This window comes from Enhydra lutris, unplaced genomic scaffold (genome assembly GCF_002288905.1).
Source record: "Enhydra lutris kenyoni isolate GAN:26980312 unplaced genomic scaffold, ASM228890v2 scaffoldscaffold18, whole genome shotgun sequence".
Lineage (NCBI taxonomy): Eukaryota > Metazoa > Chordata > Mammalia > Carnivora > Mustelidae > Enhydra > Enhydra lutris.
The window spans coordinates 33,951,237-33,977,827 of record NW_019154102.1 but is presented as its reverse complement, the minus strand read 5'-3'; the positions used below and the strand labels follow the sequence as shown (position 1 = coordinate 33,977,827).

At 52.8% G+C, this 26,591-nt stretch overlaps 1 protein-coding gene across 1 annotated transcript in view; it reads right to left on the bottom strand.

The window, feature by feature from the left end:
* The window catches only part of LOC111148104 (atonal bHLH transcription factor 8), a 30,827-nt gene extending 29,193 nt beyond the window's left edge, over nt 1-1,634 (bottom strand). The window contains exon 1 of the mRNA XM_022504509.1: nt 834-1,634. Within this exon, the coding sequence (XP_022360217.1) occupies nt 834-1,607 (774 nt within the window). The 5' untranslated portion in view covers nt 1,608-1,634. The remainder of the gene's footprint in view (nt 1-833) is intronic.
* Between the last annotated feature and the right edge of the window lie 24,957 nt (nt 1,635-26,591).

Here is a 26,591-nt window from a genome sequence, read left to right as displayed (position 1 = left end):
TCTTCTCCAACCCCCTAGAGGACGCTGTCTGGTGAGGGCGGCACCCACCAGCCCCAAACTGAGAAGCCCTGACCCACCACCAAACTAGGCTCTGAAGGTCCCCCAATCCACAGGTCTTGTCAGTAGAACCTGCTGCTTCACCATAAGGTGAAAGGCAGCAGGGGAGAATCCCCTGGGAAGGCCCTCACCAGCCAGATCCTGAGGCTGACCCTGGGGAGGGGATGTAGGCTTGTAACCCAGATCCTTAAGGATACCAGGGGATGGGCAGCAGATCCCCAAAGCAGCCTGGGTGTAGGGGCATCCCTTCTGGGAGGTAAAGGCTGAAGGGGGGCTGGCAAAACCAGGGCCACCCCTCTGCAGCATCTTAGGCCTCCCAAAACCCAGACCACGCTAAATGCCTGAAGACGAAGTGTACCCTCCGGCCCACCGCTTCCTCGCTGAAGACAAGATTCCCACATTCCCTCTCTCCACTCTTCACCTAGCCCAAGGGACTCGGGAAGACAAATACTTGTTGCCATAAAAGTGAACTATGAGGGCTAAAGTCAGACGCGCAGAAGGGTCGCGCCGGGGGTTGGCGGGAGAACTCGGTCGTGCCTGGGCCAGAGATCTCGACCCTTTGCCCCTACTTTGCACCCTAAGATCCGTACCAAAGCTGTGGCGAAGGTTACTGCCCTAGGAGGGCTCAAACCCGTCTGGACCCTTGGGCCAACCGGGCGGGAATAACTTGCTCCTAGCACACACCCGCATCCTCCCTAAATTCTCCCCGCCACTCACCCACCCACTCCAGCAACCGTCCCCGGGCTCAGTGAGGGTGTGCGGCTGGGAGCCGGTACCTGCTTCCTGAGCGCCTCGAAGGCTGCACTAATCGTGTGCACCCGCGTCCGCTCCCTGGCGTTCGCTAGGAGCCTCCGGGTCTGCTGCAGGGCTTTGATCTCCGAGGCAGCGGTGGTCGCTTCGCCCGGCCGTTTCCTAGGCGACGCGGAGGAATCCGGGGGGTTATTGTAAATTACGTGTGAAATTGACGAGTAAGAACTTTCCCCGGGGCGCGTGGGGGGCGCGGGGCGCACGGAAGACTCCGGGGGCGCAGGGGGCGCCGACGGCGTGGGGCGTGCAGGCGGTGCGCACAGCAAGATACGGGGACGAAGGCCGGGCTCCCGGAAAGGTTGCGCCTCGGGACCCCCGGGTACTTGGCCCTGGGGCGCCGGAGGCGGCGGCAGCGGTGGCGGTGGCAGCGGCGGCGGCGGCGTGGGGAGTCCCGGCCCCACTGCGCCCAGGGCGAAGCCGCGCTTCCGCGCGTCGGAGACGTCCGGCGCCCGAGCGCCCCTGCGCTCCCCAGCCGGGTCCGCGCCCCCACCTGAAGGAACAGCCGGCGCCAGCTGGGCTGACACCGGGGCCGCGACCGGCTGCAGCCTCTGGGTCCTGTCGCGCAGCCCGTTGGTGGCGGTGGCGCCGTGCTCCGGCGCTTCCAAGTCCAATCGGAAAGTTTTATAGCCGTTCGCGCGCCTCGCCGGCTCCTTGCCTTTCCGCTTGAGCTTCTTGAGGCCGTTCAGCTCCTTCACGCACACGGTCTTCCACGGCCCGTCCTCGAGAACCGGGATGTGCTTCATGGCGCGGGCAGCGCGCGAGGCAGGGTCGTGGGGCTGCCCGGGCCGCGCGCCCGCCGCGCTCGCTCTGCACGCTGCGCGCCGGCTCTGCCCGGGCGGCCGCCGCGCTCAGCGCCTGGGAGTCTCGGGCTCTCCCCCCTGCTCGCGCCGCCCTCCTCCCTCCCTTTCTCCCCCTCGCCCGGGGCAGCTGCGCCGCCGGCTCCGCGAAGCCGCCGGGCTGTCCGTTCCCGGAGCGCTCAGAGTGTCATCTGAAGTCGCTGCCGCCTTGCCAGCATTTCTGGAGAACGCCCGCTGCGCTCCATCTGTGTTTGTTTAGCCTCAGTTTACACAGAAGCCCAGTTCGCGAGATCAGTCAGCGCCGCCGCCCGGAGAGGAGGCAGCTCCCGCCGCCGCCGCCTCCCCAGCCCCGGCCGCCCGAGCCGCGAGCGCCTTTAAAGAAACAGGAAGCATTTTTCAAAACAGCTGGGCTGCCGGCCGCCTCCTTTGTCCGCGTCCTCTCTACCTCCCCCCACCCCCATCCCTTCTGTCCAGAACCTGCCTCCTCTGACTCTCCCTCCCCGCCCCTCCTCAAGTCCGGGGCGCTTCTCTTTTCCCTAGAGGACCGTCCGCTCCCCCTCAGGACTACCCCGAGCACGTGGCTTTCTGGGCCCTTCGGCCCTTCCCCAGATCCGAGCTGGGCCTTCTCTACCCAGCCTAGCTGACCTCTGAGGGACCTTCTGCACCCAGCACCTCCCCGTCCCAAATCACCAACTGAGAAAAAACAAAAACAAAAACGAAAAAAACGGAGCGGGGACTTTTGCGAGGGGGAAGATGAGGGGGCCTGCTGGGGGAAGGGAAAGGCCCTGAGTTGCCCAGACCCTCACTGCCACAGCTCCACAACCCCACCCACTGGTCACTTGCTGGAGCAGGGAGGCCGGGAGTAGAAGGCCTAGGCTCTAGGGAAACTGAGGCTCAGAAAAGGCATGTGTTTCCCCACTCACACTGCGAGTCAGAGAGGCTGGGGAGGGTAGACACTTTGGATTCAGGTAGACCTGGCATCCGTGAGATTCTGAAGGCACCTCACCCCAGGAGGCCTGCTAAACCCGGATTTGCTCATCTATGAAATGAGAAGTGCACACAGCATAGGGCCTAAGTCCCAGGCTTGCTGCTGTGAGCAGCTAAACCCCGGGCACACAGGAGGTACTGGTCAAATGATGGCTCTGCTTCTGAATGTTACTAATAACAGGGACAGAGTACCTCCTAGAGGCAGATTTCCTAGGTTCAACCCCAGCTCTGCCACTTACAAACTGAGTGATCTTGGGAAGTCACTGCACCTCTCTGTGCCTCCCTTTCCTCGGCTGTAAAAGGGAGGTAACAATCGAACCTTCCCCTGGAGGGGGGTGGAAATTGAGAGTATGTGTGCCAGCGCTCAGAGCCGGGCCTGGTGCTAAGGGAGAGCTTTGCACATGCCCACTAGCATGGGCAGGGAGCAGAGGTCCACTTTCCAGACCTTCGATCCTCAGTGCCAGCCCTCTGGAGATTCTGGAAAGAAGAGGTCAAACTAGGGAGCTCTTACACAAGGCCCATTTCCCCAAGTCTGCCCTGGAGGACCAGCACAGGGCCTCACCCCTCCTGGGTCCCTTCTCTGCGGCAGTTCCTCCTAAAGACCATGACGGGCACATGGAGCAGTTTGGGAGAAGAAGATGGACCCTCTACCCTGGTCTTGGGCTCTGGCCTGTGCAGCCAGTGGGACCTCATCTTTCTGTTTCAGTCCTTCACTTCTGCTCCCTGGTGGGGCTTCTCCTGTGAAAATGCAGGAGGGGGCAGGTGGCGTGGTGGCCTGTGGCATGCAGGGTCCTGGGAGATAGGATGGTAGTCCAGATGAAGTCTGGGGCAGGAGCACAGAGCTGGGGCCAGGAGCCCATGATAGACCTTGGGTTTTCAACCATTGAGCCTCATGACCATAGGCCAGACATTTCATCCCACTCAGTTCTGTTTTCTCCTCTGTCCTTAAGGATATTTCTGTCTAGCCAACCTCTCAGGGTAGTTGGAAAAGTAAAAAGAGATTGGAGATTTAAAATGACTTTGACCTAACGCTTCAAAGGCACGCTCATGTGTACACGTTCACACTCACGGAGGCAAGCAGTTTTCTGACTATAGTAAATCCTGAACCTCATTTTTTCCACCAAGAGGACTCTTCATAATGCATGCGCCTCCTGAGGCACGCCCCTCCATGCACACCCAGCATTTTCCCGCACCTTCCTTCTCTCTTGTAAGACCAAGGGTGTGCTCCAGAGAGGAGCCCTTGTTCATCTGCTGTCTCCCCAACCCAGTCCCGGGACCCTAACACCTTGGCTTTTGCTCACAGGTCTCCCACATCTCCCCTCTGCGGAGCACACTCTTCCTCACCCTTTGATGACTGGCTGCAGTGTCCCTTCCTCCTGTAAACTTGGGCCGACCCCCACAACCCCCTGTCGCCCTTGCTGGCCTCTGCATAGTCTTGCTCACAAGTCTGACAGCAATCTGTCCTCCATTGAGGACCTGGCTGACCCCCTAGTTTGTGAGCTCCTGAAAGCCCACAGTCTCCTTCCTCCCTGTCTCCAAGAGTTGGTGCTCAGGAGACCTTTGCTGGAGGACAGCCAGCTCTCCTGTCCTTTACATTCTCCAGAACTCAAGCAGAGGCTAAGATCCGTGCTTGCCCTTTCCTTGCGCATCTAGTTAGTCGGTGGCAGACATGGGAGCAAAACCAGGCACCCCACCCTCACCCAGAGCAGCAGGGGTGCTCTCTAAGCCTCAGAGTCCTCACCTACAAAATAGAGATCATGCTATTGTGCCTCATAGGGCAGTCACGGGGCTTACATGAGGCTGCGGGTACAGCTTTGCCCATAGTGACCGTGTAGAGTGAGTAGTGGCCTTAGGCACCTCCTGTTTGCAGACCTCCTGGGCTCCTGGCATCCCAGCATCTGTCCCCAGACTCAGGGAACAGTTGTGGGTTGGGGTTTCTATAGCTAGTTGGGGTGGCCAGCTTGGAAGTCACTGGCAGGACTGAAAAATCAGGCTGTGCTCCAGGGAAAGCACCTATGTTGGCTGAGTATCAAGGGCTCCACTCATGCTGTCTGAGCTCCTCACGGGATGTCCCCCAAACTAGAGAAGATCGCTGGAATCCCATGATGCTCATTTTCTGGGCATTATCCCCTTAGTCATAAGATGGAATGCGTCATAAGATGGAATGGAACAGGAGGCAAAAGGTAAAGGGCCCAAGTGATGCGGAGGGTCCCTGTTAATGTCATTCCCAGCCCACCAGGTGGCAGATCTTCAAGGCCCAGGCTATCTGCCCATAGACCCCCAGGCTCAGGGTAAACTTGCATCCCAAGGCTCCTGATTCTGCCTTCCCTCAGCCTCCTTGGAAAATGTGTGTGTGTGTGTGTGTGTGTGTGTGTGGGAGAGAGCGCGCGCGGGAGAGCAGCCAGGCAGCGCCCCCTGGTGGTATGTGCTGCCTGTACCGCACATCTCCCTGCAAGGAACTTGCTCGTTTTGAAGCCGCCAGTGATAGCCCTGCGATGACAGTAATATGGAATTTGTGAATTCATAGAGTTGCCAGGATAAAAGGGCTCTTGAGGCTCAAGGTGGTCTCACCCTCTGCTTGGGATGGCACTACACAGACACCCCAAGAAAACCTATGCCCTACATTAAAAACATCCCCCCGCTGACTCAGCTGTTGAATGTTACCCTGGGCTAGCACGATCGTGCCATTGGGAGGGTCCACATCCCCTGGATGGCTGTTCCAAAGAACAAGAATGAAGCTAGAAAGGGAAAGGAAGACAAGAGCTCTGGGTCTTAGGGCCCTGGGAACAAATACTAGACAGCTGGGCAGCAATCATTACTTCCACAGATGGGCTGATGACAGGCTCTGTTTCTCGAAATCCTTATGATGACCCAAGGAGGTAAACCCATTTTAAAGATAAGGAAACTATTCCCAGAGGGAAAACCTTGCCAGAAGAAAGGAAATAACCAAGGTGGGCTTTGAGCCCAGGGCAACTGACCAAAACTCCCAAGCTTTGAATCATCATGCTTTGCTGTCTCCTGAGAACTTAGGGACTTGCATTTGGGGGACTGAGTAGCTGGGCTACATATAGTGCCGGGCTCCTCGGCATCCTCGCTTATCCCTGATGTGCTGCCAGCCTGGGTGAGTTTCTTGCTGTCCACCTCTCAGCCAGAGCCACTGGCCTGCCTTTGGACCAGCCCAGTGCTCCGGCTCATTCCAAGTCAGGATCAGATGCCAGGGCCCCACTTCTGGACATTTGAGGGTCTCAGGCCTATGCATCTCAGATCTTGGCATCCAAGCACTGGAGCCCTCCCAGCATTGCTGAGTGGAACCTGCCCAGAAAATTCTTGGTGCCCACGCAACACCCATGGGTGAGGATAGGACAGCTTGGCAGGGTGACATCCAGCGATTGCCATCTTCTTAGCTGGACGGGATGGAACCTTGGACACTTGCTGCATGAAATTCTATATTCCTGAACCTGGAGTCTTCATTGCTGGCTGTCCTGATTGTTCCAAAGTGGGTGTGTCCATCAGCCAATCAAGAAAGGGGTGAAGAGGGGTGCCTGGGTGGCTCAGTGGGTTAAAGCCTCTGCCTTTGGCCCAGGTCATGATCCCAGGGTTCTGCGATCGAGCCCCATTGGGCTCTCTGCTCAGCAGAGAGCCTGCTTCCTCCCCTCTCTCTGCCTGCCTCTCTGCCTACCTCTCTGCCTACTTGTGATCTTTGTCAAATAAATAAATAAAATATTTTTTTAAAAGGGGGGTGCCTGGGTGGCTCAGTGGGTTAAAGCCTCTGCCTTTGGCTCGGGTCATGATCCCAGGATCCTGGGATTGAGCCCTGCATTGGGCTCTCTGCTCGGTGGGGAGCCTGCTTCCTCCTCCTCCTCTCTCTCTGCCTGCCTCTCTGCCTACTTGTGGTCTCTGTCTGTCAAATAAAAAAATAAAATCTTTAAAAAAAATTAAAAATTAAAAAAAAAAAGAAAGGGGCAAGAGTGGAAATTGGATTGGCGCAAGGAAATGGGGTACATATGACTAGAGCACCCAGAGTCGTCCTCACAGCAGCCCTAGATAGGGCCACCCAGGACAGTGAGCAAAAAGTACGATACAGTAAGTCTGAGGGCCCCAAAGTCCCTCCTTGGCTCCCAGTCACAGGGTCCACATGGCCACCATTAATCCGCAGGACACTGGCCCAGGGGACGGGGATGAGACATCCAGGCAGGGAGCTCTTTTGGACTCACTTTCCCCTCTTCCCTCTACCTTCCTCCGTCCAGGTGATCTTTGCACTGGCTCTTCCCTTTGCTGTGCTCTGCCCCCAGATATCCTCATGGCTCATTCCCTCTCCCCTTCCAGGGTTTCTGTGTTGCCTTAGTGAGACTGTCTTTGAGCACCCAGGTAGAGTTTGTGTCCCCCTTCCCCTTCTCCCTTTTCCCTGCTTTCATTTTTCAAACACTTACCCTGAGGGCAGGGGTTTTGGCCTGCCTGGTCCACTGCTGTATCCCAGCCACTGGAAAAATCCCTGGCACACAGTAGGCACTCAGAAAATACTGACTGAATGAACAAAGGCCCACTGCACAGCTGGGATATTGGCTTGCTCAACTTTTGCCCAACCAGCTGCTTCCACAGAAGAGCAAGTGGATCCCAAGACAGAGCCTGTTCTATACAGGGATGGCTGCTCCGACCACGGGAAACAGGTGTGCCTGTCAGATTCTGCCTCTTTTCTCTGACATTTGGCCTCTCCGCTGATAAATTGAGTGGAGGAGGATGGCGTTTTTTTTCCCCCCAAAAGATTTTAATTATTTATTTGACAGACAGAGATCACAAGTAGGCAGAGTCAGGCAGAGAGAAAGGAAAGGAAGCAGGCTCCCTGCTGAGCAGAGAGCCCAATGTGGGGCTTCATCCCAGGACGCTGGGATCATGACCTGAGCTGAAGGCAGAGGCTTTAACCCACTGAGCCATCCAGGCACCCCAGGAGGATGGGTTTTAATCAGTAGTCGTCCACTCCTCTGACAAATGTTGGACCCATTCAGGTCTCATGATGGGACCGGGGCAGAGAGATGAAGTGTCCAAATCGGGAGCCTGAGTGCAAACGACAGACTGTTCCCATCCCCTACTTGGTCCACCTCTGACAAATCAGTTTGCATTCATAGGTCACCAACTGAGGCTGGGGATACAGCAGTGAGGAGAGCAAACACCCCTGCCCACAGAGGGCAGACATTCCAGAGGGGGAAGGCGTGATGTCCAACCTCAAGGGGCTCCTGGTCCAGTAGAAGGATAACTCAAGCCTGATAAGAGCTCCAAGACATGGTGCACAGGGCTCCATGCCTCAGGAAAAGCCATGTGAGTTCTGAGCGTGGTGGAACAACTCTGGGAGACTGCCTGGAGGAAGGGACATTTAAACCATGCTGGAGAGCACTGGGACTCGGCTCAGCAGGCCGCCTCCCTGACAAACACCCATGGCTTACTCCCTTGCCTCCTCCAAGCCTTTGTTGTCATGTCACTTCTTTGCTGAGGCCACCTCTCTATGACTAAACCACCAGCACTTTCCTGCTGCTAACATCCTAGATGGTCTACTTACGCATCATATTCACGGTCTGTTCTCACCCAAAGGAGATAGGAAGGAGCAGCACTTCTTGCTTCCTTGCAAAGCCCAACAAGAGTTCTTCCCATGGGTGGGCGAGATGGCAGAGGAGAGGGGAGAGGGTCACATGGTACTGCCTGCTTTGGAGAATTTGCTAAAAAGCCACAGGATCATCTATGTCTCAAGGAGACCTGCCCAAGGAAGAAACAGTTGGCCAGAGGACAAGAGGACTGGCCTGAAGGAGCTCCGTGTCCAGGCTCCCAGCTTCCTCTGAGCAGTGTCCGACTTGGCCTCCCCATCTCCTGTCCTCGTACTAACTTAATGTCATGAATGTTTTACCACCTTTGTAGTTTTGTTTATTAATTTATTGATTTGTTTTGCTTGATAATCATATAACAACTTAAAAGCGTAAAGCAGAAGAGTACAATTGTGTCCCAGGACTCAGTGATGATGTGTTGTCTTTTCAGACAATGGCACATGTTCCTCAGGTTCGAGAAGCTCTGGGTTAGACTCATCAGAGTTCTGTAGCTTTGACTTGGTGGTCTGGGAGGCAAGAGAGGCGCTCTCTTCCCAGGATCCACTCGGAGTACCCTCCCTCGGGCTCCTGCCCTGCCTTCCTACCCACTGAAGCTTCAGTCTCTTCATCTACGAAATGGGAAGAGTGAGGGGGAGCTGGAGCCTACCTCTCCTGAGACCCTCTCCAACCCTAGCATCTTAGCATTGGTCAGCAACCTCTGCAAAACCCAGAACACCAGTGGGGAAAAGTAAAACATTCACTCGTTGGAAGGAAAGTTCTCCTGCCTGCCTAGCCTCTATTGCAGGCAAGAAAAGCTGTCTCATGGAGCCATCAAGCCCCCTGGAACACCGAAGCTGGATCAGGCGGCGGTTTGGGCGGCGGGGGGAGCAAGTGGCTCATTAGGGCTCGCTCATCAGCACCAAGTTGTCAACAGCCTAACAAGACCTGGCTTAAGCCAGTGATCTCCGGGGAGCGATTACCAATCCTCACAGACATGCTCTGTGGCTAGATGTGAAACCAGAGTGTGATAACGTCTTAAAAAAAAAAAGAAAGAAAGAAAGAAAAGGGAAAACAACTTTAATTCCCCAAGGAGCACATTCCTTCATTGTGAAGTATTCCCTACCCATCTCCCCCATTCCCTCAGAAAAGAAAGGAAACAAAAAATGCTTGGCTGCTTCTTCTGTGCAAGCTCCTTAAAAAAACTATTTTTACAGCTCTCTGAAAAAGTCCCCGCTTCTGGCGGCAGCCGGAGAACATGAGGGGGCAGAGTGGGGCTGACGCAATGCACATTTATTAGCAGTGAGGAAAATTAATAAGGCACCAGCTCAGCCCCGGCCCAGCTCAAGGGCAGTTCCACAGACCTGGGAAGCCCCAGGGACAGCTGTCGATCTGGTGGTCTCCAGGCTGAGACCTCAGATACCTAATCAGTTGCAATCCTAGATCAGCACAGCTGGAGGGAGGCTTGGAGACCAGCTAGTGCCCAGAAGACAAATGCTTTTTATCATGCATGCCAAATCTAATTGATTGGTAGGGCTGCCCGAAGCCCTGTGTTGAAAAGGAGTCTGAGGCTGCATCTGGTCCCATGAGAATGAGTGCTGCGATTGATTAGCAATGTCTGCCATGGATGAAAGAGGAACAGTGGTAGTATTCACACCATATGTTTGCCACTCTTGATCCAGTCCAACCTTCCCACTTTATTGTTGGAGAGACTGAGTCCCCAAGCTTATTGTTCATAGGTTTTTTGTTTTTGTTTTTTCCCCCAGCCTTCTCAAGGGTCTGGCTGTTTTTGGTAAGTAGCAGGTAGCCTAAAAGTGTCTGAGGACCAAAGAGATTGGATCTAAAGACTGTCTCTGAAAAGCCAGAACAATTATTGGGTTTGGTGAATTCAGTCAATTACCTGTTTCCTGGAAACAATAGTAAAATCAGTTGTCTTGTGGAATTGATGAGTCAGTTCAACCACCATAGGTGATCTGGCAGGCCCAGGTGACCCCAAGTCAGTACTTACTAATACTAGTGGTCAGTTAGGTCAAAAAGAACCAATGGGGGCGACTAACCAACTATTTCACCTCAGGCCAATAAAGTCCCCACGTGGCCATTGGAGTCATCCTAATCCAATAGATCACCGTCCATCTGATCTCTGCCTGACAAGCTTCGGTCTAACCACCCTGAGCATGACTCCACTTTCCCTCATTCTGTCTTCTCTCCTACCAAGGCTGGCTTATTTCCTTCTCTCCTCCTGAGCCTGTGATGACCCCTGCTTCCTGTGCCAGACAATCTGTGCAGTGCGCTGGCCACCTGAGACAAGCTCCTCTCACCTGCATACCAACTCTGCATTCTTAGATTCTCTTCTGCTGTCTATGGCAGCAGACACAGACCACTCTCACTGAGGCCATCCAGGCCACTCCTCATTGTAAAACTGAGAAAACGGAGACATGAGCAGGGAGAGGACTTGCTAGATACCTCTGGGAAGTCATGGCAGCCCTCGACTTCCTTACTCCTGACTCTCTAGGGTCCTGCTGGTTGCCCTGGAGAAATCCATTCTGTCTGGTTCACCTGAGTTTCGTGCACCGCTCAGAGGAGCCTACGTAGCTTCTGAGGACCCCCAAAATGGGCGGTTCCAGAGTGAGCACCCAGGGTAGGAAAGAACTTGGCATGTGAAGGGGGTATGCTAGGGATTGTGGAAGGGGACGTGGCTCATCGGTAAGGTGAGTCAGGTTGCAGGAAAGGCTCGGCTTGGGACGGAAACTGGCAGGACTACCAAGGGGCCCAGCCCCCAATTCCTGGGAATGGTGAAGCTAGACAGGGTCTTCTGTGATCTCCAAGTACTTGTCACACCGTCTCTGGGAATCTGCCTTGGCACCTTAGATCCCCACTTTGAATTTAACAGTTTTCTATCCAGGGATAGATAGATAGATGATAAATAGATAAATAGATAGATAGATAGATAGATAGATGGGAAGAAAGAATAAAAAAAAAAAATGGGCCCTTACATGGGGAACTTGGCTAAGTGGAAAAGGACCCTCAGTGTGGTGAGGAGAAATGGGACTTTAGAGTAGGACAGCCCTTGGTTGAATGTTGGCTTACCATTTACCAGTTGGGAGCTTGGCAAAGTTCCCTCATCTCTCTGGGCCTCAGTCTTCTTGTTTCCAAAGTCAGATGGGAAGATCAGTGACCCTCTTAGGGTTGCTGGGAGGACTGAAGGGGATTGTCAGTGTAAAGGGCTTGGCGCATAATAGCCACAAACTGTTATCTTGAACACCTCTCTTTTCCTTTCAAAGCACTACTTCATGCTTCGGGGCTTGGACCCTACCAAACCTCCTCCAGGAAGCCTTCTTCGAACACCTTCCGTCAATCATAAGCCTGCTCTGGGAAACTTCCAGGCTGGCCTGGCTGTGTTCTGTCCTGTGAGCCTTATTTCCCCGCCGCCCCAGGGAGCCAAGGTGGTCTGTATCTCCCCTCGCTCCTGAGGGCCCCCAGCTCCAGGCTGGGAACACAGTGGGTGCTGGATGGAGTTGCCGTGCAGCTCCTGGCCCCAGTCTCCCATCCCCACCCACCTAATCTCCCCAGCTCCCTGATTTTCCAACCCCCTGTCTAGTTTCTTCCTAATGCTTCTGTCTCCACATCTCCAGGGCTCTGTTTGCATGAGGGAAAAAAGTCGACACATACACACACACACACACATACACAGAGCCCAGAAAGCATCCAGTTGCTCTGGGCGGGCTGCCAGCAATTGAGTGACCTGCAGCTTCCCCCCCAAATCACATTCCACTGGCACGGATCTTGCCCCGCCTGACGCCAGCCTCCGAACTCGCCCCCAGAGCAAACATTTCCAGTTGGCAGCTCAGCCTTGTTTTTCTGAGGCCCTGATTCAGACTCCCTTGTAGAAAACAGAAAACAAAATACATGGGACCAAAAATGAATTAAAATAAAATTCGAAAGGAGGCGGTGAGGTGGGGAGGCGTTTGCTCTGAGGCACATGGAAATCTATGAGCTTCGGATGTGCAAAGAGTTTCTAAGAAGCAGACGCACAGGCTCCCGGCCCCTCCCCTGCTGGCTGGGAGGCTGTGATCAATTCATTCAGGCCCCTGCCTCCTGCGAAAAGACTCACTCTGTTCTCATTCACAGCTGTGAGCAGGACAGGGCGCGGGTGGGGAGGCTACAAATCTGGGGGTGGGGGGCGGTGCGGGTAGTGGTCCGTGTTACAGGACGGGTGTTTGTTCTAAAGGGGAAATTAGAAGAAGGAAAATAAACACAGCCAGCCAGACTTTCACAGCAGTGGGAGAGGGTGTCAGGATGAGGAAGGGTGTGTGCGCACGTGCCTGTGGACACCACCGTATTTGCTTCTCGAATCAGAGACACTCCGTGGAAAGATGTCATAACCCAGGCTTGGGTGGCAGGGGGAAAAGGCCGGCCAGGGAGGGCCAGAGCTGGTGGCCGTGGGGTCAGGTGAAGGCCAGGTGTCCGAAGAGGAGAGCTAAGAGCTCCAAACCTGGGACTGTTAATCAAGGGCTGAACATGTGGGGATGGCACTCGGAAGGTCAACCGCAAATCAGGTGCTCGGTCCCTGGGGAAGAAGAATGGGCTCAGGCCTGGAATCCAGGTGCTTTCCAGCAGGGGAGAGCCGTGAAGCAGGAGGGAGGAACTGGGAGAGGTCCAAGGGCTAGGCAGGGGCTGGGGAGGTGATCGGGTGGGAAAGAGGACAGTGAGAGGTGGTTAGCAGATGCCGGAGTGAGGACAGACAACCCTAAATTGGGTTGAGACACAGAGCTGATCAGCTGGGTATGAAGAACCTCCTGACCAGGGACAAGGGTCCTGTGAGGGCACCAGGGACGAGAGAGGAATCCCTCAGTTGAGATGCACGGTCCCAGGCCCAGGGGAGCCCAACAAGTGGCGTCAAGCACCAAGGGCCAGGGGTGAGTCGGCTGTCACATGAGATGCTGGGCATGTCAGGACAGCTCAGGAAGCCACAGGAGAGGGGAGAGTAAGCAGCTCAGAGCTCACACTGGGACCCATGTGGCTGGGTCCCTTCTCCATGGTGCCAGCTTCCCCACACAAGGAATGGCCTGGCAGTGGTGAAGAGGTCCCAGGGAGAGGGGTCTGCGAGAGTAAGCAGCTCAGAGCTCACACTGGGACCCATGTGGCTGGGTCCCTTCTCCATGGTGCCAGCTTCCCCACACAAGGAATGGCCTGGCAGTGGTGAAGAGGTCCCAGGGAGAGGGGTCTGTGAGAGTTTGCAGAAGCTGGGAGCACTCAGCTGTGACAGTTCACCATTGCTGGACCAGCAAGCCACACAGACTGCTAGGAAAGATCTAGGAACCCTGGCCCAGTGTCTCCCAGAAAATGGGGACAGAAGCACCTGGGTCCAAATCACCTGGGACATATAATAAAATATACATTTCTACCCTGCTTCCCACCTCCTGGAACAGATGCCATCTGATGGGGCTACCAAGGAGCTAGACTTTGGAGATCCAGCTCAGGGTGCTCTTGGGTGCATTCAAGCTGAACAATTCTTGCCCCTAGATGATGTTGCCAGGTTCTTTGACCCTCCCAGCTCTAGCTGTACCGTTATCTGTCGACCCAGGAATGAGAGGACTTCCCACTTCTCTTCTAGCACAATCTGTGAGGGAAGTAGTTACCAAACCTTTCCCAAGGGTACTTTGCCTTTGATTCAGAACATCTCTTAACCCAAAGAAATTAATCTCTAATGGTGGAAATTCAGGCCTGGAGAAAGCCAGAGGGAGAGTCTTGGGAGTGCATGAGAAGCCTTCCAACAGGCCTCAAATTCACTTTATTATTGGGAGGCCCCAAAGTTAGCTTTTAAACAATTTCTTTCCCTTTATTTTTCAGTTCTCAGAATAGTGAGTTAGTTTCCTGTAAGCATCCTCCAAGTGTCTTTTTTTAATTATTATCACTTTGAATTTATGGATCTTTAAAATATTTCATATGTTGCAATTCTTTGCAAGGTTTTTGTTTACTTGTTTAGTTTTTATTTTGATGCACAAATGATCCCCTTCTGTCTAGTAGGTTCTCCTTCAAGTTGCCACCTGCGTCCTTTCGACACGACCCCGATAGTGTTTGATAGCTTTCTTGGCTTCCGGTATCAGACATTCTGGGCTCCTCTTGTAAATTTCCTGCTCCAGACCGGGAAACAGCCAATTAATTCTCCAAGAAGCCGTAGTTCCTTTGAGTGAGGAAAGATGTTTATAAAGACCACAATCTGATCACTATATATGCTCAAAGACAGCTTATTTTTATTTATTTATTTGTTTGTTTGTTTATAGTTTCTTAATCTTCTCCAAGAGGGACTTGAGGCCTAAGGGCACCTGAAGGATACCACACCCTGTCGCATTAAGTGTGTTTCTCCCAGATCACAGATTGTCTCCTCCTACGAGGTAAGCTCTCTACCCACCTGGGCAGCCTTGACCCTTCTTTTTCCCTCCCCAAAGATCAAACTCAGTCCCCCAGGGCTGGGCCCCAAACCCTCCTCAACATCTCTCTTGGGGGTTTCCTATAATGTGAGAAGCACAGATACAAAAATCAGACCTCAAGGGAGTTGTTCACCTCTCTGTGCCATAGTCTCTTCACCTTCAAAGTGAGGTTGAAAGTATTTTCAATGAAGGAATTCAGATGAAGTCCTTAGCACAGTGCTCGGCTAACAGTAAACCCTAGGACACTTTATGGATTTGTGTTACTACCTGCCAGCGGAACCTGCTAAGGCTCCGTGTGTGCAAACAGAGTTCCCGGCAGTCTCCTCCGACATTCCTGAGGCAGGCGGGCCTGCGGATCCCCACCTTGTTATAAAATAGAGACACAAAGGTGTTTTGTGCTGACTTCAGGCTTTTGAGAGACAGAGTACTCCATTGAGAAAGGACCATTCAAAGGAAATATGAAGTCCCTGGAGTGAGGTCTTAAGTGACAACAAATAAGCCCACGTGTGTGTGGAGGGCAGTGGGCATTGCAAGGCGTGCATGGGCCAGTCAGGGTGACGAAGATCTCATGTGCGTGCAAACCTGGACCACAGTACAGCAGGGCCTCGTGAGATCCAGACCTATGCAGGCCGAAGTGGCTCTCTGGACAAAAAGCTGTGTTTTCTCTGGACATTACTAAAGCTGGCCACCAACATTCCTGTTTCTCGTCTTTGCACACTCACAGTAACATGGAACGACACTTCCACCTTTAAAACTAAGCACAGTTGGGGTGCCTGGGTGGCTCACTCAGTTAAGTGGCTGCCTTCTGCTCAGGTCATGATTCCAGGATCCTGGGGTCGAGCCTCGCATCGGGCTCCCTGCTCAGCGGGGAGTCTGCTTCTCCCTCTCCCTCTGCCTGCTGCTCTGCCTGCTTGTGCTCTCTATCTCTCTGTCAAATACTAAATTAAATTAAATTAAATTAAAATACAATAAAATAAAGAACTGTCATAAATTGTCAGTGGAAGGGTCATGTGTCACCTCTGGGCAGAAGCCTTACTAGCCGGTGAGCAGTTGGCTGCATTTCCTTCCCCGCCTCTGCACCCATGGAAGAACCTGCCAAGGTAGAGCTTCTATAGGTCTGAGGCCTCATGGCCCCAGACTGCGCAGCGCTGTCCTTGTGGACCTGTGATGGACAGGTTGTGCGTGGTCAAGATCAAACTCTGGCTGGGTCAGCCGCTGGCATCTGGGACTATTCATTTCCGCAGCTGAGTCTGGCCTATCCTGACTGACTGCCCTCTGTCTCCTCAGTGGCACTCTCCCTCGCTCAGGGCGTCTGTTCTGTCTGTGAATCCATCCTGCCCTCTTCTATCAACCAGCTTATTCTTGCCCTGGACTCTGGGGCAGCTCTCTCCTTGTAGCCTCACCTGCTCCTCTCTTCCGCTCCCACATAACTTCCACTTACTCATCATTCTCCCCCGGCCCCGTCTCTGCTTCGCAGCTCTGCGTGTAACTGCTTCCTTCTTCAGAACGCCTTAGTTCTGAGACACAAAGACCAATCGCCCTGGCTGATCCCTTCGTGCCTGGCCACACGTGGGTGGTTGGCCAGCCTCTAGACCGGCTCTTTGGGCTAGACCAATCCCCAACCCGAACAGCTGTGGAAGAAGGGGACACGTGGACTGGAGGGTATATCACAGGATGCAAAATGGGATGCCTGCCTGAGGATTCATGTGGGACACCGCCACCGGGAAGGGACTTGGAGTGGGCAGGCACGGAGGTGGAGATGGGCAGGGAAGGAAGTCTGCTTTTAAGCATTAAATCACGTTAACCTTTCATCTACAAGATACTCAACATCTGGCTGAAGCGAGACCACTTTCACGAGACATCTGGATACTCAGCACCGCACGAAACAGCTGGACCTTTGGCAGCATCTGTATGAGTAACTGATGTGGGGTCTCCTTTGTGTGTTTAACATCACATTTGCGCTTTCCTTTGCCTGTAACAGAAAACCAGACTCACACTGGCTTACATTTTTTGAAAGGAAATTATTAGTTCACTGGGCTGCAAAGTCCGGAGAGGGGCCTGGCTTCAGGTGAGCACCAACATAGCAACTGAACCATGTCCCCAGGACTCAGTCCCTCTGGATCTCGCTAGGAGCTTTATCCCCAACCCCAACCCAGAGGTCCCAAAAAGGCTGCCGGAGGCCCTCCAGCACAGTTAACCTTACCTTGTTTGATGACAAGAATGGAATCCTATCCCTCCTGGGATCCCTCGCAAAAGGCTTGATACCTCCTCTGATTGGACAGGACTGGGCCACAGGCCACAGCTGATTAAGTTGCCGAGACCTAAGGGCACTGGAATGTGCTGATGGGCTTAGTCACACACTCCACCCTTGGAATCAGTGATGGAGCCAGCTTCTTTGGAACCCCAAGGATCCCCAAGGGCAAGCGGGAGAATGCTGGGAAACAGGAAGAGGCATGGAAGTTTATGTAGTGCTAGACACAGGGTCAGGATGAAGGGAAAGCAAGTGAGGAAGCTAGGGCACAAATTTAAGGAGGAGCTTCATTCTCAGAGTTGGTCCTTGAAATTCGTGCCCTGGGTTCCTCACTCGCTTCCCCCTCGTCCCAGCCCTGGCTGCACAACAGACCACCCCAAAACTTGGTGGCTTCAAACAATCAACATTTGTTATCTCACAGCTTCTGTGAGTCAGGAATTTGAAAGTGGCTTAGCTGGGGGATACTGGCTTGGGGGCGTTCCTCAGGTTGTAGATATCGACAGGGACGCCAGTCATATGAAAACCTGACTGGATCTGGAAGATCCACGTCCAAAATGGCTTCCTCACATGGCTGTTGGCAGATGGTCTCAGCTCCTTCCCACAGGGACTTCTCTGAACGGCTGTCAGAGCATTGTCATGGCATGGTGGTTGGTCTTCCCCAGAACAAGTGATCCGAGAGAGAGCAAGGCAAAAGCTACACTGCCTTTTATGACACCATTCAAAATCCACACACCATCATTTTGGCCATTTTCTGTTCACGGAAAATGAATTACTAGATCAAGACTACACTCAAAGGGACGGGATTACCTGCCACCCTTTGAAGGGTGGACTGTAAAAGTATTTTGAGATGTATTTAAATCCTTCCTACTTCCTACAGGAAGCAATGACAAGATGACTGGGTAACTGAAGATGCCCTGAATTATGGCTTCCTTACTCCGCATCATCTAAGGCCAAGATGATACATGTGCTTTGTCTCCTGTGCCTACTTTGATTGGTAATGCCCATCCAAGAAAAAGAGCTCTGATTATTAATACCTACCCTGAGCCTAACCAGCAGCCATGGCTCCCTATTTCTCTGATAACAGAATTTGTCTTTGTTCAGGATCCAGCTTCGACATGCTCAGAGAAGGGGGCCCCAGCTGAGAACTCGTGATTGGTCAAAACCAACCATCCCATGGGAAGGGGTGACCCTATTCACCCTTGCCAATGGTTGGTCAAAGGATAGAGATGTAACCTATTCCAGCCAAGAAAGGACTCTGATTCCAAACAATTCTGATGAAGAGGTTCTGGGAAAGGTTTCCCTCATAGATAAGATGGCCCTGGTGAGGAGAATACGTCTTCCCTTTGAAAGCAGATTTAGAACAATATGCTTGGGGGGTCTAGCTACTTTGTTACAACCAAAAGGAAGAGCTATGAGGATTTCCAGGAAAGGGAACCAGAGCCCAGACATCATGGAGCTGTGGACTTAATCAATCCCAGAATAGCCCTCCTCTGTACCTCTTGTTTTGAGAGATAATAAATGCTCCTATCCAACATTTTGGTTGGGTTTTCTGTTACTTGTGGCTCAGAGTGACCTGAGCGATATGTGAAATGATCCCAGTTTTATGTACTTTCATGTGTCTTGAAGAAAACTGGTCAAGTTCCTTCCTTAACAACGAGAAAGAATATTACTCGGTATGACATCACATCCTTCTTCGTGACCAGAGTGCCTCCTGGAATATTTTCTTGGCTAAGTAGGAAAGTAAACCCTGCACTTCATTTAGTTTCCTTTTGTTAGATGCAGACCCCTCTCCACAGACTGTGGCCAAGGTATCCCCAATCCATGTCAGGTCTGGGCCCAGGCTGCAGGTTAATGCAACTCTGGGGAAGGGGGAGAGTTCCCAGCCCCCACGGAGCCTGCTTATGACCAAGCCCTGGGGGTGGGTCCTGGTGTGATGGGAGGTCAGGTGTCACCATAGGTCCAAGTTGCTTCTAAGAGTCTTTCTTTCCCTTTTGCTCCCTCCCTCCACCCTCCTCCCTCCAAGAGCTTCTCTTCCTCTTTATTTCTCTCTGCCCCAATACCCATTTTCTCCTTTCTTATGGAGCTTTTTTTTTTAAAGATTTTATTTATTTATTTCACAGAGAGAGAGATCACAAGTAGGCAGAGAGGCAGGCGGGGGGGGGGGGGCGGAAGCAGTCTCCCTGCCGAGCAGAACCCAGGACCCTGAGATCATGACCCGAACCAAAGGCAGAGGCTTAACCCACTGAGCCACTCAGGTGCCCCATCTCATGGAGCTTTTTCATCTGGACACATAGGATGCTCAGAACAAAGACTACCTTCCTCGGCTTCTCTTACAGCTAGAGGCAGCCCTGTGACTCCATTTTGATCAGCGACATGGCAGAGGGAGCCAAGTGTGCAATTCCCACTCCAGTCCAAAAGTGAGGGTATGCCCTATGCCCACCACTTCCTCTACACCGCAGCTTATATTTGGGAAACTGTGGAAGAAGGAGCCTGGGTTCCGGCACTAGCCCTAGACTATCACCTACAGCTTTATGTAAGAGAGGCACCATCTTGTTTGAGTCACTGTTATCTTGGGGTCTCTGTTACCGGGAGCCCAACCAACCCTTCCTTTCACCTTTCCTCTCCTTCTCCCTCCTCTCCTCTCTCACGTTTTTCTCTCTTGTTTTCCTTCCCGATCTTTAAATCCACTCTCCTTCCCTTTCTGTCTTCTCTCCAACCCACTGGCCCCTTCCAAAGTGGCAGGCGTAGGCGGCCCCCCTCTCCCCAGTCCCTGTGACATGCCCCTGTCCCAACGGCCCTGCCCAGTGGGGGTTTGTTTCCCACCCAGAGGAGCCTCTCGCCCTGTCCTGCTCTGTGCTCTGAGGATGGCCTCCTCCCAGGGAGGCGCAGAGAGCCAGCCAGGCCGCCAACCCCAGGCAGCCCATCCGTGGACCGATGCCCAGCGCCAGCTCCTGTCTCATGATTCCACGGTGACCGTTGTGAGACCTGGAACTGGATGCCTGCCTGGGCTGGAGACCATCTGGCTGTGCCCTCTGGCTTCCCCAGAAGGGAATGCTCTTAGATGTTGGGGACGCTGAAGCCAGCCCGAGACAGGGACTGACCACTTCGAGCTCCTTTATCCCTCAGCCCCAGCTTCAGACTTTGCACCAGTGGCTGATGGTGGCAGAAGGGGCAAGGAGGGGCTCTCTCACCAGGGAGCCCTCAAAACCTGCAGCGCGGGCCCCTGTGACGTCCCCTCCCAGCTCTGGCCCCTGAGCCTCGGTGCCAGCCTTCTGTCCCTGCTCAGCCCTGGCAGGCAACAGATGGTGCCTTGAAGACAAGTCCTGGGTCTGGGCCCAGGGCGCGGATGGCAGCTGGGGCAGGGCGCTCCCCTTTCATCCTCCCGCATGTGGCTGGGGAGCCCCAGCTCTTCACCTGGCTAAGCAGGGCTTAGCGGGGCCGGAGGGCTGAGCCTCGAGACGCCACGGGCAGCACTCTGGGAGGGGAGGCCTGGCCTGCAGGAGGAGAGACAGTCTGGGCCCCTGGATGGGGTCAGAGAACCTAGAGATGCCCAGTGGGGCCTTGCCCACAGCCAATGGCTGGAGTGTGTGGCCTTCACTAGGCTCAAGTCACAGGGGATGGAGACATGTGTGTCCCCAGACTGCTCCTGGCAGTGGTCTGCACACCCAGAAGGCCTCTCCCTCTGCTGCCGCTCGGTTCTAGATGGCCACCCCCACGCTGAGCTCCTTGATCCGAGCCAGCCCTTGACAAGAGGCAAAGCCGGGAGTGGCTTCATTGGGCCCCTCCCAGATCAGTTACTGTCCTCAGTGCAGTGTCGTGATGGTGTGGTGTCACATCAGAATTCTCGAAACACTTTCCATCTGGAGTCAACGCCATCGTCGCAGCTGCTGCAAGGGCTGCGCGCCGCCAGTGGCCAGGGGATGGGATCAAGTGTCCCTCTGGAGGCCCGCTCAGGGCAGCCTTTGGAGGAACAAAGTCCAGGCGGGGAGCTGCTGCGGGAACAGGGAAGCACTTGTGGGGCTGAAGTGCAGAAGCTCTGAGCCCAGAGGACAGTGGGGAGAGGCCCCTAGAGTTCAGGGCTGGGCCAGCTGCTCTGGGGAGGGTGTCCCCGGAGCCAGAGGCCAAGGAAAGACCTGTGGACACAAATAGAAGCCTGCCTCTCTCTGTCTCTGTCTCTGTCTCTCTCTCTCTCTCTCTCACACACACACACACACACACACACACACACACACTTTCATACCCACACCATCCTCTCTGCTATGGACCCCCAAATCTCTGAGCTTTGCTCACACTGTTCCCCTGCCAGGAATGCCCTCCACCGCCTGGTGAATCTCTTTCATCCTTCTCAGGGCAGCTCCCATGTCACCTCCTCAAGGATACAAGCTCCCCCACCCCCAAACACTGAGCCCACCCTCTGCCCTTCTCCACTGGTAGATTCACGAGCCCGCCTCTGAGCCCAGGCAGCACCTTCCCCACACTGAGCTCGCCCTGCCATGTTAGCAGAGGGCTTCCCGGCCTACCTGCCCATGTCCCCCACTGGCAAGGGACAAGCAGTGTCTCCAGGGCAGGCTGAACCCTGGGCAGAGCTCAGAAGTGACTCAGTCTTCTGACAGATTTGTGGTCACCAAGGCCTGCCCCTCAGGACTCCCCGAGGCGGCTGACGGCAATAGGGAGCCCACTCTAGGGACTTGTCTGTCTCATGGTGGGCACACAGTTGGGACTCAGACAAATAGTTGCCAGTTAAATGCATTTAAATAGGCCTTTGTCCTATACCCACATACATTTCAGGGCTCTCTAGCACCTCTCTCTCTCTCTCTCTTCAGTGTCTTAGAGTTACTTGGGGGTTGGCCCTCAGCGTCAGGGAAAGATGCTTCAAAAAAGCATTCTGCTGGTGTTGGAACAAACAAATGAAACAAAAGCACCCCCGGTGTTTCCCACAACCACGGAAGCCACGTAAGGAAGAGAGAGGCCTGGGGACCCAACACCAGAGAGCCCAGTGGAAGGCCTGTTCTGCCACTCACTGGCCACCTGGTGCTTCTTCAGTCAGAGACTCCATTTCTTCCCTGGTCCTGTGAGAACATTTGTGGTAATTATTCTCCCGGTGTTGTTGTAAGAACCACACAAGATGACACGGGACAAAGTGTTGGCCAAAAACTAGGACACACCAATGGCCTAGATTCTCATTCCTCCCCCCTCCCACGTCTTTAATTACTAGCTCTGGAAAACTGGTGTCAGCGACGAGGCCCCGAGGACCTCCAGGAAGTCATCAGCCGTTGGCGTGAGACTCCGTTAGTGGTACGGAGAGGACGACGTAAAGATAGAGCGCTAGATCCATATTGGGATTCATTAATGCTCATTGATGGGGTGATATTTTAGAACTATTTCTAACTTCAGAAGTCAAAGTTCTGAAATGTGAAAAATAAATAAATAAATAGAAATTTTTTTAAAAAGGAAAAAAAAATGTGTCTGAAATGTGTTGAGGGGGCCCTTATGGAACAGGAATGGTTTAACTGAATTCCAGTCCCTGAGCATTCTGGGGGACCAGAAAAAAACTCTCTAGAAAAACCCAGGGGCCAACTCAGATTAAGCACGAGGTCACCCTGTGCCTCCACCGCTGCATGAGAGGGAAATGAAGCCAAGGGCAAGCATCACACACCTGCCAGGAGAGCCAATTTGCCCTCTGGAGTTTTTTTCCGAGGCTGAAAATTACCAACAAGGATTTCCCTAACTTGAAGTTGCGCATTTTTTTCATATAAACAATTCCAAAAATCTGAATGTGTTGATGTGTCTGTTAATGCAGCTATGTTCCTTGCTCCTAAAAAATTTTTTTAAATGTTCTTAAATCTGTGGAGCCTCTTGCAACTGACAGCATCTTAGAACTGAAAAAATAAACCAGCCATTCAGCTCACTTTGTATTGAACAGTAAGTCGTTTAAAACATTGTTTTTATGTTAAAGCTTGCCAAGACACACTAAAAAGTAGAAGGCGAAAGGCATGTGAACTTTAAAAAAGGAAAAAGCATGAGAGGATCACAAAATGTTTTGCTTGTGGTGGGGCCACTGCCTGCTGAGCCCCCAGGCCCCGGGGCTCTTCCCTTTCCCTGGCCCTGGGCTGTGATGAGGATGGCTGCCCAAGCTGCCACCTGGGGTCAGCCTGCCAAGAAGGAAGTTGCCTGGGAATAAAATTAAAGATGGGCAAAGCAGGGGTGTCCCATGTGACATGGCATTCTCTTGGCCATGGGGTAGCACACCTGTGTCCATGGAGGGGGGCAGGACAGGCCTGAGGGCTGCAGGGCTGCAGGGGGCAAACGGGGTGGGGGGAGCGTCTCCAGTGCCCGCATCTCCCCTCTCACCCCTACTCCTTCTCGGACAATCTTGGGGGACCACAGATCTTCAGCGACCACACAGAACTTATCAACCGAGAATGAGTCCAGATTGTCAAAGACCCAGTCAAGTCCCATTTCAAACTCTTTTGGGAGAAGGGATATGGGCTGGATGGAGACCTGGAAACCGCCCCCCCCCATAAGCCTGAGAGCCCGCACCGTTGGTTTAGGGTAGGGGGCATCTGGGCTGGCCCCAGCTTCCTTGTCATCCTTGCGGATGAAGGACCACGGCTGCCGTCAGAAGTAAGAGGTGGTAGGCTAGGCTGGGTCTCTTCTCCACTGGCTTTGCTGGGTCTTGGAGCCCACTGACCTTGTCAGCGGACTACATAGTAACCTCCTAACCACACTCCTCTACCCTCTCTCGCCATCTTCCTGAGCCCAGGTTAGTTCCTGCTTCAAATATCCCAACCCACATCCTGACCAAGGACTTAAGAGATGCCAATATTATGATTGGTGGAATATTTGATATTCTCTTAGCATCCAAGAAACCCAACATCCTTCTAGACCAGAGCCGTCAGCCTCTTTCTCTGCTTCAGCTCACAGGGAAAGATGACTCCTACAGGCAGGCACGCTCCCTTGGGCTCCCTCCGAACTAAATGACTACGTTCTAATTCCACTTCTCTTTCCCCTACTTTGTGCTGCCACCAGATTTCACAGGCATACCTATTATGGCACTGTACACAGTGTACCCTGGTTATTTATTTACATGACAGTCTGCCTTGGGGGCAAGACCTGTTTTGGGGTTTCGGTTTTGGTTTTTTTTTTTTCCTTAATCCCAGCACACAGCCCAGCATCAAACATGCCATCTGCAGGAAGTGTGTGTCCCTGAAGACTGGACCCGTTTGAGGAACTTGGAAAAAGTGTTCTGTGAGCAGGACTGTGAAATGATAGGGATGACGTGAGGGACTTTCGAAACCCTGGGAAGGAGTACCCATGTGAATTACAGCCCCTTGCTATTCTTGGCCCCTAGCGGTTCAGGTTTTGACTGGGGCAGCTGCTTGGAGGTGGCAGTCAGCTGGGGACAGGGCAGCAGGGCCAGCTCAGGCCTCTGCTGCCCCCTGGTGGCCTCCTGGGCCCCAGCGTTCCTAAGGACTCCTCCCGCTTCTGCTCTCTGGGAAATTTCTGAACACCAACCCCCCACCAAACCTGAACGAAGAGGGCACCCCCACCCATTGGAGGCACACTTGAGAGCTGTCTGGGGAATGCCGCTTTGTAACATAGCACCAGGAACCCTGAAGAACAGGGCCCTGGATGTTTGTCAACTGAGAGCTGTGCAGTTTCACCCACAATATAAACTTCAGGGACCTTCACCAACCTAAGCCCCAGTTTCTTTATCTGTAAGATGGGGATAATAATACAGATCCGACCTCCTACGGGTTTTGTGCCAATTACAAGAGCTAATACATGAAAATCGCTTAGCACGGCACCTGGCACATAGTAAGATGCACAGAAGTAACAGTTATTATTATAACAGAATCTTGGTGACCCTTCACCTTGCTGCTCCTCCCCTCTCTGCCATCCCTTTTCCCCCTGTGAGACCCTCTCTCCATAAGCCTGTCTCCCCCACCCGTATCCACTGCCCACCACCACCTCCCAGTGCTGGCAAAGAAGCTGTGCCCAAGGAAATAATTATGATGCCCATGGTGGCCTTGACATCAGCAAAATTAAAATCTCAAGACAAGTGAAGGCACCAAGTCTGGCCCAATAATTACAAATGACGTTTGTATCACGAATGTCTTCTTTAATTTCGTTTCTCTAGTAATTTGCTTTTATTGCATTTTCAAAGACACTGGAATATGATGTTTGGAATTTTTAGAAGCCTGATCCTTCAACCACAGAGAGTTTGAACTCTCCCGCTCTGCAGGGAAAGTCCACGAACCCGTTGCTGTGAACCCTTTCCACCACACGTCCCGTGAACCGATTGCCCTGCCTTTCCCACTGCTGCACTGAAGGTCTAGAAGAGCCACAAGGATTCAGATACTTTCAGTACTGGTGAGGGGTGGAGAAGCGGGAGTCCTAAATATCGCTGATGAAAATGTAAACTGGTTAAAAAAATTTTCTTGAGGGGGAATACTGGGAGCTATGGGAAAATCGTAAATGCACATACTCTGACTTTTTCTTTTTAAAGAATCCATCCTAAATATACACTCGCACAAAGGCATATGGATCTAAAGTAATCGTTACAGCATTGTTTTACTGGCACAAGTTTGAAAGCAACCAGTGTAACAGGGAATGGACTAAATAAATTATGGTACATTCATACAAAAAATATCATGCAGTCATTAAACAGAATAAGGCAACTAGATTTGTATTGAGATGACCGATTGCCAAATAATATTAAGAAGGAACAAACAAGCGGTGTCTGGGTGACTCAGTTGGATAGCCTCTGCCTTCGGCTCAGACCATGATCCTGGGGTCCTGGGATCAAGCTCCACATTGGGTTCCCTGTTCAGCAAGGAGTCTGCCTCTCACTTCTCACTCTTCTTCTGCCTCTCCCTCAGCTCATGCTCTCTCTCTCCCTCTTTCTCTCAAATAAATAAAATCCTTAAAAAAAAAAAAAAAGAAGGAACGAACAAGTACAGAAAAGTATGAGATGCAACTATTTCTGTAAAAAGGACACAGAAAGAGAGGCAGGAAACATACACATATATGCTCACATTTGCACTGACAAGTTCTGAACTGACACATAAGAGACAGGTGACAAGGTTTGACTCTGGTAAGATGACATGACAGATGGCAGTTGGAGTGGGACTGACTGAGAGGACATTTCCCCCATGTTATCCTTTCATACCTTTCAGAATTGTTTTTAAATGAAATTCTGGGAGTTGTTATCTCTGTGACTTAGGCAGTGCACCCATTCCCGGGGTCCCTGCCTCTGGGAACAAGGGTCAGAATGTATTTCAGTGTCCACCGAGTTGGCACCACATGGGGTCAGGACACCTGCTTCCTGGGACATGCCAGGGCTCACAGGTCTCCCGGGCTCTGGAAGGCCCACAGCCCCTCTGCACAGGCAATGATTCTGTGCAGAAGTGCTGAGTGGCCTGAAGCAACACACTGTTGGCAATTCCTCCCCCTGGTGGCTCTTGGTTCCTATGTAAACAGTACAGCAAATACCAACTTCGACATGCGAAATTCAGATCTAACTTGATTTAGAGAGCATCTCTTACTCTCGCCATCTAATATCAACTCATTCTTCTGCAATGTGGGCCTTAATTTTCCTCTGGGATCAACCTCCTCATGAAATGTCTGGGGTCACTGACCCCACCCTTTGCTTTAGGAACCACAGGCAGTACAGTCCAGGCTGGGACAATCA